Source organism: Macaca thibetana, chromosome 11 (genome assembly GCF_024542745.1).
Source record: "Macaca thibetana thibetana isolate TM-01 chromosome 11, ASM2454274v1, whole genome shotgun sequence".
In the NCBI taxonomy this organism is placed as follows: Eukaryota; Metazoa; Chordata; class Mammalia; order Primates; family Cercopithecidae; genus Macaca; species Macaca thibetana.
The window spans coordinates 59184326-59197674 of record NC_065588.1 but is presented as its reverse complement, the minus strand read 5'-3'; the positions used below and the strand labels follow the sequence as shown (position 1 = coordinate 59197674).

At 43.8% G+C, this 13349-nt stretch overlaps 1 protein-coding gene across 1 annotated transcript in view; it reads left to right on the top strand.

Annotated features, from left to right (window-relative positions):
* PPM1H (protein phosphatase, Mg2+/Mn2+ dependent 1H) overlaps window positions 1-13349 on the top strand; it is a 1465797-nt gene that overhangs the window by 1308777 nt on the left and 143671 nt on the right. The window contains exons 4-5 of the mRNA XM_050748428.1: window positions 56-400; window positions 13191-13303. Of these exons, the coding sequence (XP_050604385.1) occupies window positions 56-400; window positions 13191-13303 (458 nt within the window). The remainder of the gene's footprint in view (window positions 1-55; window positions 401-13190; window positions 13304-13349) is intronic.

The window sequence follows — 13349 nt, the reverse complement described above, 5'->3', positions numbered from 1 at the left end:
CCCTGGGGCAAAGGCCACAGCCGTTCTCACTCCTCCTTGTCGTCCTCTCCCACAGGAATCTGAGGGTGTTTCCTGCCACTATTGGTCGCTGTTTGACGGGCACGCGGGTTCCGGGGCAGCGGTGGTGGCGTCGCGCCTGCTGCAGCACCACGTCACGGAGCAGCTGCAGGACATCGTGGACATCCTGAAGAACTCCGCCGTCCTGCCCCCCACCTGCCTAGGGGAGGAGCCTGAGAACGCGCCTGCTAACAGCCGGACTCTGACCCGGGCGGCCTCCCTGCGCGGAGGGGTGGGGGCTCCGGGCTCCCCCAGCACGCCCCCCACGCGCTTCTTTACCGAGAAGAAGATTCCCCACGAGTGCCTGGTCATCGGGGCGCTTGAAAGTGCATTCAAGGAAATGGTAGGTATTCCTGGGAGGTATTCCTGGGGCAGCAGGGCCAGTCGGGCGCCTGCGCCAGGTCTGTCCGTCCTTCCTGGAGGGCTCCCAGAAAGCGTACGGTTTTGCTGCCCGGCTCCACCCGGATGGCCGCCTGTGATAATGGGGCTTCCATTCCCAATAGAAATTGGCAGCAGACAGAGTTCCTGGCACCAGTTGCTGGCAAAAATGTAGAAGGCTGGGTGCAGTGGCTCACGCTTGAAATCCCAGCATTTTGGGAAGCCGAGGTGGGAGGTCAGGAGTTCAAGACCAGCCTGGCCAACATGGTGAAACCCCATCTCTACAAAAATACAAAAATTAGCAGGGCATAATGGCGGTTGCCTGTAATCCCAGCTACTCGGGAGGCTGAGGCGGGAGAATTGTTTGATCCCGGGAGACAGAGGTTGCAGTGAGCCGAGATTGCATCATTGCGCTGCAGCCTGAGCAACAGAGCGAGACTGCGTCTCAAAAAAAAAAGTAAAAGAAGATGAAAGAGACAGTGCATGAGGTCATAGGCTTATTAAATACAGGCCTTATCGCTTTTATTTCCTATATTCATATTGATGCCAGCTGGTAGGATTGCACTTGGATGTGAGCATGATCACCATCTGTTTTACGGATGTGTATAAAGTCCAGTGTTGGGGGAAACAGGGTTTAGGAAAGTGCTCAAATGTCCCCATCCTATATAGATGTGATCTAAGAATGGCTGTTTTACCACAACTGGGAATGTGGTTCACACTGCAGGCAAAGTGCTGGAGGAGAACAGAGCCAGGGGCCAATATCCAAGAAGTCTTAGTTTTACCCAGGCATGTGGATTTGTCTGTTCGTTTCCATCTGAATGGGTCTGATCGGGAGTTTATCATCCTTCCCTGTTGGCCTCACTCCTGAGCATGTCCTCGGGAGAGTGCCACAGCTCTCACTGTCCCTTGCTGCCCCTCTCTGCCTGGCAGGAGTGCACATAGAAGCCGCCTGTGCTTTGTTCTATGCCAGCTCTTTCCCTCTCTGAGCTTACTTTATCCTGAGCCAATTATTTTGGTTTTGAAGATTTTCTTTCTTGCTGGGCAACCTGCATACAGATAAAGAATAAGAGATATTTAAGGATATTTATAAGGGCTTGAGTTAGGCAAGTGGGCGGTCATAGCCTTAAAACCTGGAGATTACAAAGTGATGAGAAGCTGTTAAATGAAGTCAAAGCAGCAAGAAGCATCTCGCCAGAACCGAGTAGGCACACGGTGCATGTTCCAGGATCTCACGGCATCAGGTAGTGTGCTAAGAAGGACAATATGTATAAATAATGACATAAATAATGACAATACGTATTGTCATCTGATTTGTTTGTAAGGCAAAAATAGTTCATATATTCACCCCTCAAATTTCCATCCTCTTTTTATTTAAATGTATCCCTTCTTTGGTCTCAGCTTTTTCTCTCCTTGTTACAGAGATAACATTTACCCTTTGACTAGCAGGTGGTTTAAAATGCACCTTGCTGGGTGTGGTAGTGGTGCATTGCCTGTCATTCCAGCTACTTGGGGGGCTGAGGCCAGAGGATTGTTTGAGCCCAGGAGTTCTGAGATGTCATGTGGGTTCAGTGTCAATGTGGTGATCTCCTTGGTGCAGAGCACCACCGGGATGCCTCAGGAGGGGTGACCCGGCCCAGGTCAGATACACAGCAGGTTATAACTCCAGTGCTTTTTTGTGCCAGTAAACGGCCACTGTATTCCAGCTTGTGCAACACAGCAAAACCCCATCTCTTAAAAAATAAAGAATAAAAATTTAAAAATAAAATGCACTTCCATCTCAAGACTGTCTGATAGCCTGCAACCCTGCAATCCCAATAAAATACCAGGAGGCTGAAAAAGATTATTTAGGAAAAAAGGAATTAAGGTAGGAAAATCGACTCCTACTCAGTCGTGGTGTAAAATCTCACTTTCTGCCTCTCTAGAAGCTCTGATGTCAATAAATGTTTCTAGACACTAATACTCAGAATGCCAAGCATTGAATTTATTTTTTTTAATTATTTAGGCAAAAATTTGACAATGGGCTCTCCTGGTAATTCAGTTTGCACGGTAGAAGTGAAAAATAAAGGAAATGTTGGGATTTTAATTTCCTTCCCTTGTGACTAGTGCCAGAGGACATCTTTTGCCTGGAGCTGCTGCATTCTCAACTTTGTCCACTAGAGGCCAATGTCACACTGACTCAGGGCTCCACAGGGGCCTCAGGCTGTTGCTGCCCGTTGATGGCTCAGGGTTGCTCTTAACAACTGTGCTGGCAAAGAAAGGTTCATTCAGAAAAATACTTAAGAGGCTCATTTTAAAAATATTTCAACTTTTAATGAACCAATTCATCACCTCACATTTTTCTTGGAAACTTAGTCCCCAGCAAAAACAAAGATTGTTTGCTTCATTTTCATGTGCAATTCATTCAATCAATAATATTTGTTGAGAACCAACTAGAAGCCAGGCTTGACTGGGAAAAGAACATTGAGCCAGTTAGGCAAAGATGGGTGTTAAACAAGTAAAATATAAATGGGAGGAGCCTTGAGAGGGGAAATACAGGGTGACGCAGGAGTCTGGTGAAGAGATGAAGGGAAAGTTTCTCTGGGGAGGTGATGCTGGCGTGCAGGGGTGCAGAAGTAGAGCAGACATGTGCAGGTCAGGGTGGGGAGAATGAATGCCCTGGGCTCAGGCAACCTGGGTAACAAACCCAGCCTGAGAAAAAACCCAGGTGGGCCAAAGGGAGCAAGCCAATGTTGCTGCGGTGGAAGATAGATCTTAAAGGTAGCAATGCCAGGTGAATGAGGAGGAAGGGTGGAGCCCCCGTGGAGACCCAGGCCCAGGTGTGCCATATCATGAACTTTTAGCTTTAAGCCATGTCTTTTCCCTTTGTGTTCCTCTCAGGTTTACCCCCATGCCCTAGCTTCCTCTTCACACTTTTTTCCCCCAGATGGTCCGTCTACGTCCCCAACCTGCCTAATGCCTACCGGGGCTTTGCACTGTGAAAGGAAAATAAAAACTGGGCCTCCAATCCACTATGGAAATTGGAAATTATTAGGAAAAAAAATTAAGCTGAAAGCTGAGTCATGCAAGAAACTGCGTTTCCTTTTATTCCTAAGCAGATACTACATATGAATTGTTGAATATCTCCACAGGTAGCTACTCTGTGTTCACCTTATCTTACGGAACGTGTTGATTTACTGATTTCTGGAGCCCCAGACTATCCCCTACCTGCTCCTTTTCTCTTGGAATATGTGGATGACCATACCCTCCCTCTTTCCACTCTGGCCCACTTTTCCCCTTTAAATACTGAAGCCCTCAAATTCATCTTTGGAGAAAGGTACAGACCACAGACTGTCTCTGTGATCTGTGTTTTTTTTCCTTCCAGGCGTGTCCTTACCCTTGGCCAAATAAACTGAATGGATTGAGACCTGTCTCAGATACTTTTTGGTTGACAGCACCTTACTTGGTTGGCCTTATTATGTGAGAAGCTCACCCATTCTTTGGTCCTCATGGCACCTGGAAGGGTGGCCATACCTTGTGCTTTGCTGGGGACAGGGCCAGTGGGTACCTGCTGTCTCAGGGTAATTGTTAATACTCTCCCCTTTCACTCTCAAATGTGACCCTCTTTGGATGATGTCTTTTTAATCACAGATGCTCTTGTCTTTCTTTGCTTCATCAGAGATTTCAGAAAAACTATACTCCAGTTTCATAGAAACAATGCCTTATCCTTATTAAATTGCTTAAGGTGAGCTTCAGAATCCACAGCACAGAAATTATACCAGCTTCAAAATAATAGCTGGAAGGCCATTGCCAACTCCTTTTTCTTTCCTCCCCCTCTCAATAGTAGGTTTTTGAGAGTCATTGCCTCACCGTGTATGCTAAACTTTTTTTTTTTCACCACAATAGCCACCCACTGTCTAATTTTCCTGTTTCTAGATGTTCTTTAGGTATTGCAGGTTTTGTGCCACTCTGATTTTATATAATAGGAAATTCAATATTAAGTGAGTTTTGTCATAGGGCATTTCGGCTTTGTGGCTCTCTTGCCTTCTCTTCCATTTTTAATCCCTAAAAGTAAAGTTCCCCAAGCCTTGCACCTAAGTCTGTAATTTACCTCACTGATGACATCTATGCAGCTGTCCCTCTGGAGATTCCAAGTGTCACAATATCCTTAAAAACAGAGCTTCTCCTTCACTGGGAGTTTTTGCTTTGTTTATAATAGCTCAACAACGTGGAATCAGAATTCTTTGGACTCTCTCTTTGTTTCTGTCTACCTACTTGCTGTCACCATCTGTTTGTCTTTTCCCTCAATGGAATGCTGTGATATTATGATATTCTGTCTTCAACACCATGTCCTGACATACAGCTCCTAAAATCCTTGAAATCTTCAAAGTGATAAGTATCTTTTTGTATCCTAATGAGATGACTGGTGGCTGGCAGCCTCTGGATAGATTCAGGATGGGGTCTGTACATCAAAAAGACCAAGGTAAGATTAGAGGGCTGCGCAACTAAGTAGAATCACACAGTAAGCTGCCGTGGATAATGTAGATATCAGGTGTATTACAGTGAATAAAATGAAAGAATAGCCTAATTTAGATGGGCCCAAATAACTTGGGGGGGTGTGTGTGTGTGCACGCACACGCACATATATCCTCAACCTCATGGGAGGGGAGAAGGGCTGAAGGTTGAGTTGATCACTAACAGGTGATGATGTAATCACCCGTGCCTATGTCATGAGGTCTCCATAAAGACCCGAGAGGATAGGGCTCAGCGAGCTTCTGGGTAGCTGAACACGTGGAGGTTCCTGGAGGGTCACGAGGGCATGGAAGCTCCGCACCCTATGCATCTCCTCATCTGTATCCTTTGTAATATCCTTTAGAATGAACTAGCAAATGTACGTAATTTTTCCTGATTTCTGTGAGCCACTCTAGCAAATTAATCAAACCCTAGGAGAAGGGGGTTTTGGGAACCCAGATTTATAGCTGGTCGGTCAGAAGCACAGGTAAACCAACCTGGGGCTTGCGACTGGCATCAGAAGTGGGGGTCAGTTTGGGGACTGAGCCCTCAACCTGTGGAATCTGATGCTATCTTCAAGTACATAATAGTGTGGAATTGAATTGGAGGATGCCCAGCTGGTGTCTTCTGCAGAACTGATTGCTTGCTGGGTATGTGGAGGAAAATTCTCACACATTTGGTCACAGAATTCTTCTGTATTGGTTGTTGTGGGGTAAGAACAGAGGAAAAACAGTTTGTGTTTTTTCCACTAAGAACTGTTCCTCTCAGTCACTAGTATTTATTGAGCTTACATCTTAAAATCAGTATTCTTTTAGACACCACTGAGGAAGTAAAAGATAAGATCTTATGGTCAGGCACTTTGGTTCACGTCTATAATCCCAGCACTTTGGGAGGCCCAGGTGGGCAGATCACCTGAGGCCAGGAGTTTGAGATCAGCCTAGCCAACATGGCGAAACCCTGTCTCTATAAAATTACAAAAAATTTAGCCAGGCGTGGTGGTGCATGCCTGTAATCCCAGCTACTTGGGAGGCTGAGGCATGAGAATCATTTGAACTCTGGAGACAGAGGTTGTGGTAAGCTGAGATCACACCACTGCGCCCTAGCCTGGGCAACAGAGTGAAACTCTGTCTCAAAAACAAAACAAAGGATCTTTTATCTGGGGACATTTGTAGTCCCACGTTATATGAATATAGAAATATGCAATATCTGATTTATTTTGATATTCTAAATAACAAAAGGAGGTAGTGAAATGTTGATACCTTTCCCAAAGGGAAACACTGTTAAAAATGTTCAGAAACACTCAAGTCAGAATAAATAGTACCTATTTCTGGGGAAAAAGTAGGCACTAGTCACAAAATACAGATGAACAGAAGAAGAAAAAAATGCTTCCAATGAGGATAGATGGTAACAGTTTCATCAAATACTCTAGGCTTCTTTGAGAGCAGCGCTTTTCATCTTTGGTCCTCGGGTTGCCTGGCACGGCGTGGGGCTTGTGGTGAAGGTGACCTCTGACCACTGGTTTTTAATACTTACTGCGCACGCTGTCAGAGGTAGGTGTGCCCCTACAACCCCCTGATTGTATCTCAGATCTTCCTTCATACTGCGAAGGCTATGTAGCAAATCCCTCCTGTGTCCACTATGAAAAGTGAGCCTTGGCTTTTTCCTAAAGGACCAAAATCTCAGGAATTTTCTGACTGACTTCAATTCTGCTTCCCAGCAAGGCCTGGCTTAGCTCTGTTTTGTCACCTATTAGATTTATATTGTCACTTAGCCCAGGACAATAGGTAAAAATAAGACAAGTGTCTTCTAAGTCCTGATTTCAAACCTTCTCCCTACTTCTCCACCCTCCCAAAAACATGGTTGAATGTTCAACATTTCAGACCCATGGAGGAAGTCAATTCCACTGCAGGGTTACTTACAGGAAGCCTTTGCCCTCCCAGAGATCAGAACCAAGTTAGCAGTGATTACCCTTTTAACCTGTTAACTATGGGATTTGAGTTCTGGACATAGCCGGGAGGATCTCAGAGTTCTATCTCCTTTTAAGAGTGGGTCTAGATTCCCCGTCACAGTCGGTTCTTAAGAAGGGAAGAAAATGGCAATATTTTAACTTATGGAACTACTAGATGTAATTCTATCACTGGGTAAATGGAAATACCAGGCAGCTAGGCTTTGTTGGTAAAACCTGTATAAATACATGGTGACATTGTGACGAAAAGGGGGCAAAGGTTATAGTTTAGAAATCTATAAATTAGTGTTTCTAGATTAATTATAATAAATTAGTGTTTTCCAAAATTAGCGTATTAATGGTAAATTGGGAACCCACATAGCTGTCTTTATTTAAGTTGGTTTTGTTTTCTTTGTTTTTGTTAGAACAGGAAGTTCCTCTAGGAAGGAATGAGCCTGTGATTCCACCAGCAGCCAGCAGGTGGAAATAGTAGGCAGTAGAGTGCTGGTTTTTCTCCCCCATTGCCTGGCTGGCAGATGGCCTTGTTCTCAGAATAAACCGGGATCAGATTTGGATACTAAAACCATGCAGAATCTGATTATTTGTGACTGACACTATTAGCAATGTGCTCAGAGCTGTGTTTTAACTCAGCTAGGGGGAGCTGCCAGGTCCTATTGGAACTACCCAACACTTGCTCCTTTCTGCAACCGGATATTGCTTTCCTTTTGCAACTTGAAATTGGTAGAAAACAAAGAATGACCTTGGAGTTGCATCATCTATGGGACTTTCAAATCAAATTATTACCATCCCGGGCAATATTTTTCACTTACACTTCTTTCCTGCTGAATTAGTCTCATTGCACACACATCTCTGTTTGCTTTTCTTTCTTTCTTTTTTTTTTTTTTTTTTTTTTTTTGAAATGGAGTTTCTCTCTTGTTGCCCAGGCTGGAGTGCAATGGGGCGATCTCCGCTTGGCGCGATCTGGACTCACCACAACCTTTGCCTCCCGGGTTCAAGTGATTCTCCTGCCTCAGCCTCCCGAGTAGCTGGGATTACAAGCATGCGCCACCACACCAGACTAATTTTGTATTTTCAGTAGAGACGGGGTTTCTACGTGTTGGTCAGGCTGGTCTCCACCACCCGACCTCAGGTGATCCGTTTGCCTCAGCCTCCCAAAGTGCTGGGATTACAGACGTGAGCCACCGCCCCTGGCCCTCTATTTGCTTTCTCGGCTCCCATTTCTCCTTGCAACAAGGAGCAAAATAAAATCCCACATCTTAAAAACTGGATCTATTGTTTGATTTAAAGATTAACCTTGCTTAAATGTAGTATTTAAGCAGACACAACAGAAGATAACTCAGTCCTGCTACCTAGAAAGTTGCCATGGAAGGTCTTCAGGACTATTGATTAAGCAGATAAATCAATTATCTTGTTAATTGAATCTTATGAGTCATTTAAGTGATCCTTTTAGACCATACTTGAATGACAGTATATGCATGTGTTTTGCTAGTCAGTTTATTCTAGACACATGGCTCAGGGTTCATTGACAGCTAAAATGGGGAGATATTCTAAATCAGTCTTTGCTTAGTACAAAGCAGTAAGCGGTTTTTTTCCATGATTTCATTGATTTTTGTAAAAATACCAAAAACTTGAGGTTTTTAAAAAAGTAGTTCCATGTTTTTATTTATTATCTAGAATATTAGAAACATAATCTAATCTGAAAGGCGAGGATTTGAAGAAAAAATGTAGATAATGCAATGGTAAATGTATCCTTATTGACTTAACTTATCATGTTTGCTCTGATAGTAAAAGAACCAGCCAGATGGTCCTTTAGTGTTCCTTTCAGTACTAAGATTTTGTGAAACATCTTTTAAAGAGGAGTAGGTGGTGTATGTAGGGAAAAAATAAATGTGCTATTTTGGCTTCTAGGGAGGAGGGGGAGGGAAGCAATTATTTTTAGAATATGTTCTAGTTGCACACGGTTTTAGAAGAAATAGAAGAGTGTGTTTTAACCACAGCGAATCCTTCAGGGGAGATGAAGTCTATGGAAACACGTCTTTCAAATCCTTCCCACCATGATCCCAGAGAGGACACTTGTAATCAAAGTGTGTGTGTGCACATGTGCATGTATGCACACTTATGTCCCCACACGAATGTGGGGGAGGGAAGTGGCAAACGCATGCACATGTTAGCAAAGTTTCTTGGATTAAAAAGTAGTTAAGTTCACTCTTTATGAGAAAGTGCTGCCAAATTTAGCATTCCTTATTTGGGGGAGCTACCGAGGGAGTATAGCTGAACGTAGAAAAAGGTGAAAGAAATAATGAAATCAATTAGAAAAAAATATTGAGTCACACTATTAATATAATAGCGAGGGGTTAAATGGGTAAGCTAACTGGAATGTTTCCCCCAAAGTTAAAGCAGAAAAGTTTTAGTGTTGAGCTCTTTACCTTGATTTTTTTTCTTAAGGATTACATAATTTTCTAAGCAGAATTTCTTGTGATAGAAACCATGATAAATAATGTACCTACCTGTGGTGTAGCCCGAACTTGCTTAACTGAGTCCCAGAGGAATCTGTTGCCTTGGACGGCCCTGTTACGTGGACTTTTTGCACCATAACGATTCTACCTTTTGGATCGTACTAGTGGTTTGATCAAGTCTATCAAACAAACACCATTCACATTCTAGTCTATATACAATATACAAGCAGTAGGTGTTCAAATAACTTTTTGAGATGGAGTCTTGCTCTGTTGCCCAGGCTAGAGTGCAGTGGGGTGGCACGATCTTGGCTCACTGCAACCTCCGGCTCCTGGGTTCAAGCAATTCTCCTATCTCAGCCTCCCGAGTAGCTTGGACTATAGGCGCACACCACCAAACCCAGCTAACTTTTTTTTGTATTTTTAGCAGAGACAGGGTTTCGTCACGTTGGTCAGGCTGGTCTCAAAATCCTGACCTCAGGTGATCCACCTGCCTCAGCTTCCCAAAGTGCTAGGATTACAGGCGTGAGCCACCACGCCCGGCGTGTTCAAATAATTTTTAATAAATATTGTCTTTCAGCCTTTTGGGTATTCAAGCAAATATTGATTCTGACAGTGAAAAAATAATCTCAGTAGCTGAGTAGTTCCTTTTGATATATTGGATGTAGACTCTTTATCAATTTATATATTAATTTAGTAAAATATGTATCTATCATAGTATCAACTTTATATGAGTTCTTTAAATGCAAAAAAAAAAAAAAAAAAGAAATAGTTCCATCCACAAACTCCTTTGTCAGTAGGGTTTGGGGTTCTGTTTTTATGGGTTTTCTTGGAGGTTAAACAGGCATCTTGATGTTTTCCTTCTCCTCTCTTGTATTTCCTTGAACTAATTCTTCCCACCCGACACCCATGCCCCTCCTTTTCATCCTCCAGCCTCCTACCACTCTTGTGTAGGTTCTGATAACCACTTTTGTCAATCGAGCATTTTAATTGAAACATGGGTTTCTGCTTAATTATTATCTCAGCGAGCGTTAGCATTGTAAGCTTTTCATTTGTGAATTGTGGAATCCATAAGGCAGAGGTAAGGGGATAGGGAGATAAAAAATTTAAAATTTATTTCTTCATTTGTCCATTGAACAGACATTTATTAAACTACCATTTACCTGGCCTAACCTGGGTGTTGAGGGCCTAAGGTGAGCAAGAAAGGCCACCGCTCTCAATGTTGAAGCTTCTGGGCTGCGGGAAGGGTCTAGATATCCTGCTAAGCCCCTCACACATGCCGGCTAATTTAGACTCATGACAGTCCTTTAAGAAAGCTAATTAATACACAGTTGAAGTAAATGTTAAAAATCCCACATAGTCCTTTGAAGTTCGCCCCATGCTTGATGCTTCTGCAGCTTTTGCTGCTGCTGTTCACTCCCATATCGAAGTGTTTCCTCAGTTGTTTATAAACCCCTATATCCCCCAACATGTATTCCTACCTCTTCCCTGTGACTCCCCAGCTCCCCTCCCCCAACCTCTTACCCAGCTCACTCCCAGTGTGTGGGTCTCTCCCAAGTCCTGGCTTTGTGTTTTTTCTCTATTTACTGGTTTTTGTTGTTGTTCTGTTTCTGTTTTTGAGACAGGATCTTGCTCTGTAACCCCAGTTGAAGTGCAGTGGCATGACCATGGCTTACTGTAGCCTCAAACTCCTGGGCTCAAGAGATCCTCTATCCTCAGCCTCCCAAGTAGCGAAGACTACAGTCATGTGCCACCACATCCAGCTAATTATTTTTTGTAGAGATGGGGGTATCACTATGTTGCCCAGGCTGGTCTTGAACTCCTGGCCTCAAGTGATCCTCCTGTCTCTCTCTCCCAGAGTATTGGAATTACAGGCATTAGCCACTGTGACTGGCTTCCACTTACTCTTTAACCAGTATGATATCCCTAAGGTCAACCTCTTCTGTTTCCAGTTTCCCACTGGTGATTTATCCTTTTTATGTTACCATCTCTGGCCCCTAGAGCAAAGCAGTTGCTGGTAAATGCTGGAGTCTTGACTTCTCTCCCCCTTTTCCATGAGGAGGCTGGTTGAAGCAGCTGAGCTCTAACTCTGTGGGATTCTCAGGATTACAATAGTGGCCTGACCCTACACCCGCCAACAACACCATCAACGTCACCATTTCTTCCTCTTCTTGTAATTTTTAGCCAGCCCTCATTTTCCTTCCCTCTGCACAAAAGTAGTAGATTACCACTGGAAGATTTGGCATCATTTTAGCTGGGCATTCAGTGTATCTTACTAACTCCGATTTTTCTGAGGTAACAGAACCTTTGCTTCTATCGCTAACAGAATTTCACAGATATCTGTCTTGATGATGTCAGTGTTGGTCTATTTTTAATATTAATTTCTTGGGGAGGCCTCATTAGGTGGCAGGTAACAACACAAGCTTTGGAAGAGAGCCAGGTTGGAATCTAGACTCTAGCCAGGTAAATATGGGCAGGCTACCCCCACTTCTCTGCAACTAAACAATGAGGTTCCTAGTGACGGTCGTGAGGACGATATGAGAGTTTGAGGATAAAGTGCTCAGCACACTGCCTGACGTAGAGAAAGTTCTCAATGAATGTTTCTAATTATTATGAACGTGTTACCACTGTAAATTGGTGGCTGTGGGAAAAGTCAGGTCTGAGTTCAGAAGCCCTATAAGTCATTTTAAGTCATTTGAGTCATTATAAGTCATTTATAATTTAAGTCATTTTAAGTCATTTATAAGTCATTATAAGTCTTTGCCCTGTAAGTCATGGGTTGACTCCTGCCTGTGTTGAACAGAAGACATCTTTCTGTAATTCCTCTGTAAAAGAGACTATTTATCCAAGATTTTGGAGTTTAAAACATTGATCAAGTCTGGGCTGGGTATGGCGGCCTAGCGCTTTGGAAGGCTGAGACGTGATTGTTTGAAACCAAGAGTTTGAGACCAGCCTGGGCAACATAGTGAGACCTTGTCCCCACAAAAAATAGAAAAGTTAGCTGGGTGTGGTGGCTGCATAGACCTGTAGTCTCAGCTACCCAGGAGGCTAAGGCAGGAGGCTTGAGCCCAGGAGGTCAAGGCTGCAGTGAGCTATGATCATACCACTGCACTCCAGCCTGGGTAACAGAGCAAACCTTCTCTTTAAAAAGGCAAGGCTGGGCGCAGTGGCTCGTGCCTATAATCCCAGCACTTTGGGAGGCCGAGGCAGGCAGATTGCTTGAGCACAGGAGTTCAAGACCAGCCTGGACAATGTGGGAGGACCCCATCTCTACAAAAAATACAAAAATTATCCGGGCGTAGTGGCGCACACCTGTGGTCCCAGGTACTCGGAAGGCTGAGGTGGGAGGATCACTTGAGCCTGGGAAGCAGAGGTTGCAGTGAGCTGAGATTGGGCCACTGCACTCCAGCCTGGGTGACAGAGCCAGACCCTGTCTTCAGAAAAACAAACAAAACAAAACATTGATCAGGTCCAAGTACTTGGCATTCTCAGCCTCTCTGGTGTATGTTTCACATAGCAGCTCATGCAATCCACAAAGATTAAATTTTCCATAAGCTGTGATATTTACTGAATACAACTTACATTTCATTTGCATTTTTGTCTGATTGTTTCTGTTTGCTGTCTATTGTTTCCTGTCTCTGGTTCACACATGGTCTAATATGTGGCAGTTTTATGCCAGTGTCCTCTCCAGAAATGCTCATTAGGTGGTAGGAAAGCAAGCACTAAAGATTTTTCTAGTCCCTTCTTGAAGCACATTCAGAGTCTGATGACTGTAAAGAGAGTGAAGGTGAGAAAGCTTTTGCTATACATCCTACACAATCCAACACTAACTCTGTTTTATTCTCCAGGACCTACAGATAGAACGAGAGAGGAGTTCATATAATATATCTGGTGGCTGCACGGCCCTCATTGTGATTTGCCTTTTGGGGAAGCTGTATGTTGCAAATGCTGGGGATAGCAGGTAAGCAAATGAGCTGTCTTGATTCTTGCTAATTTCTAATGCCTTC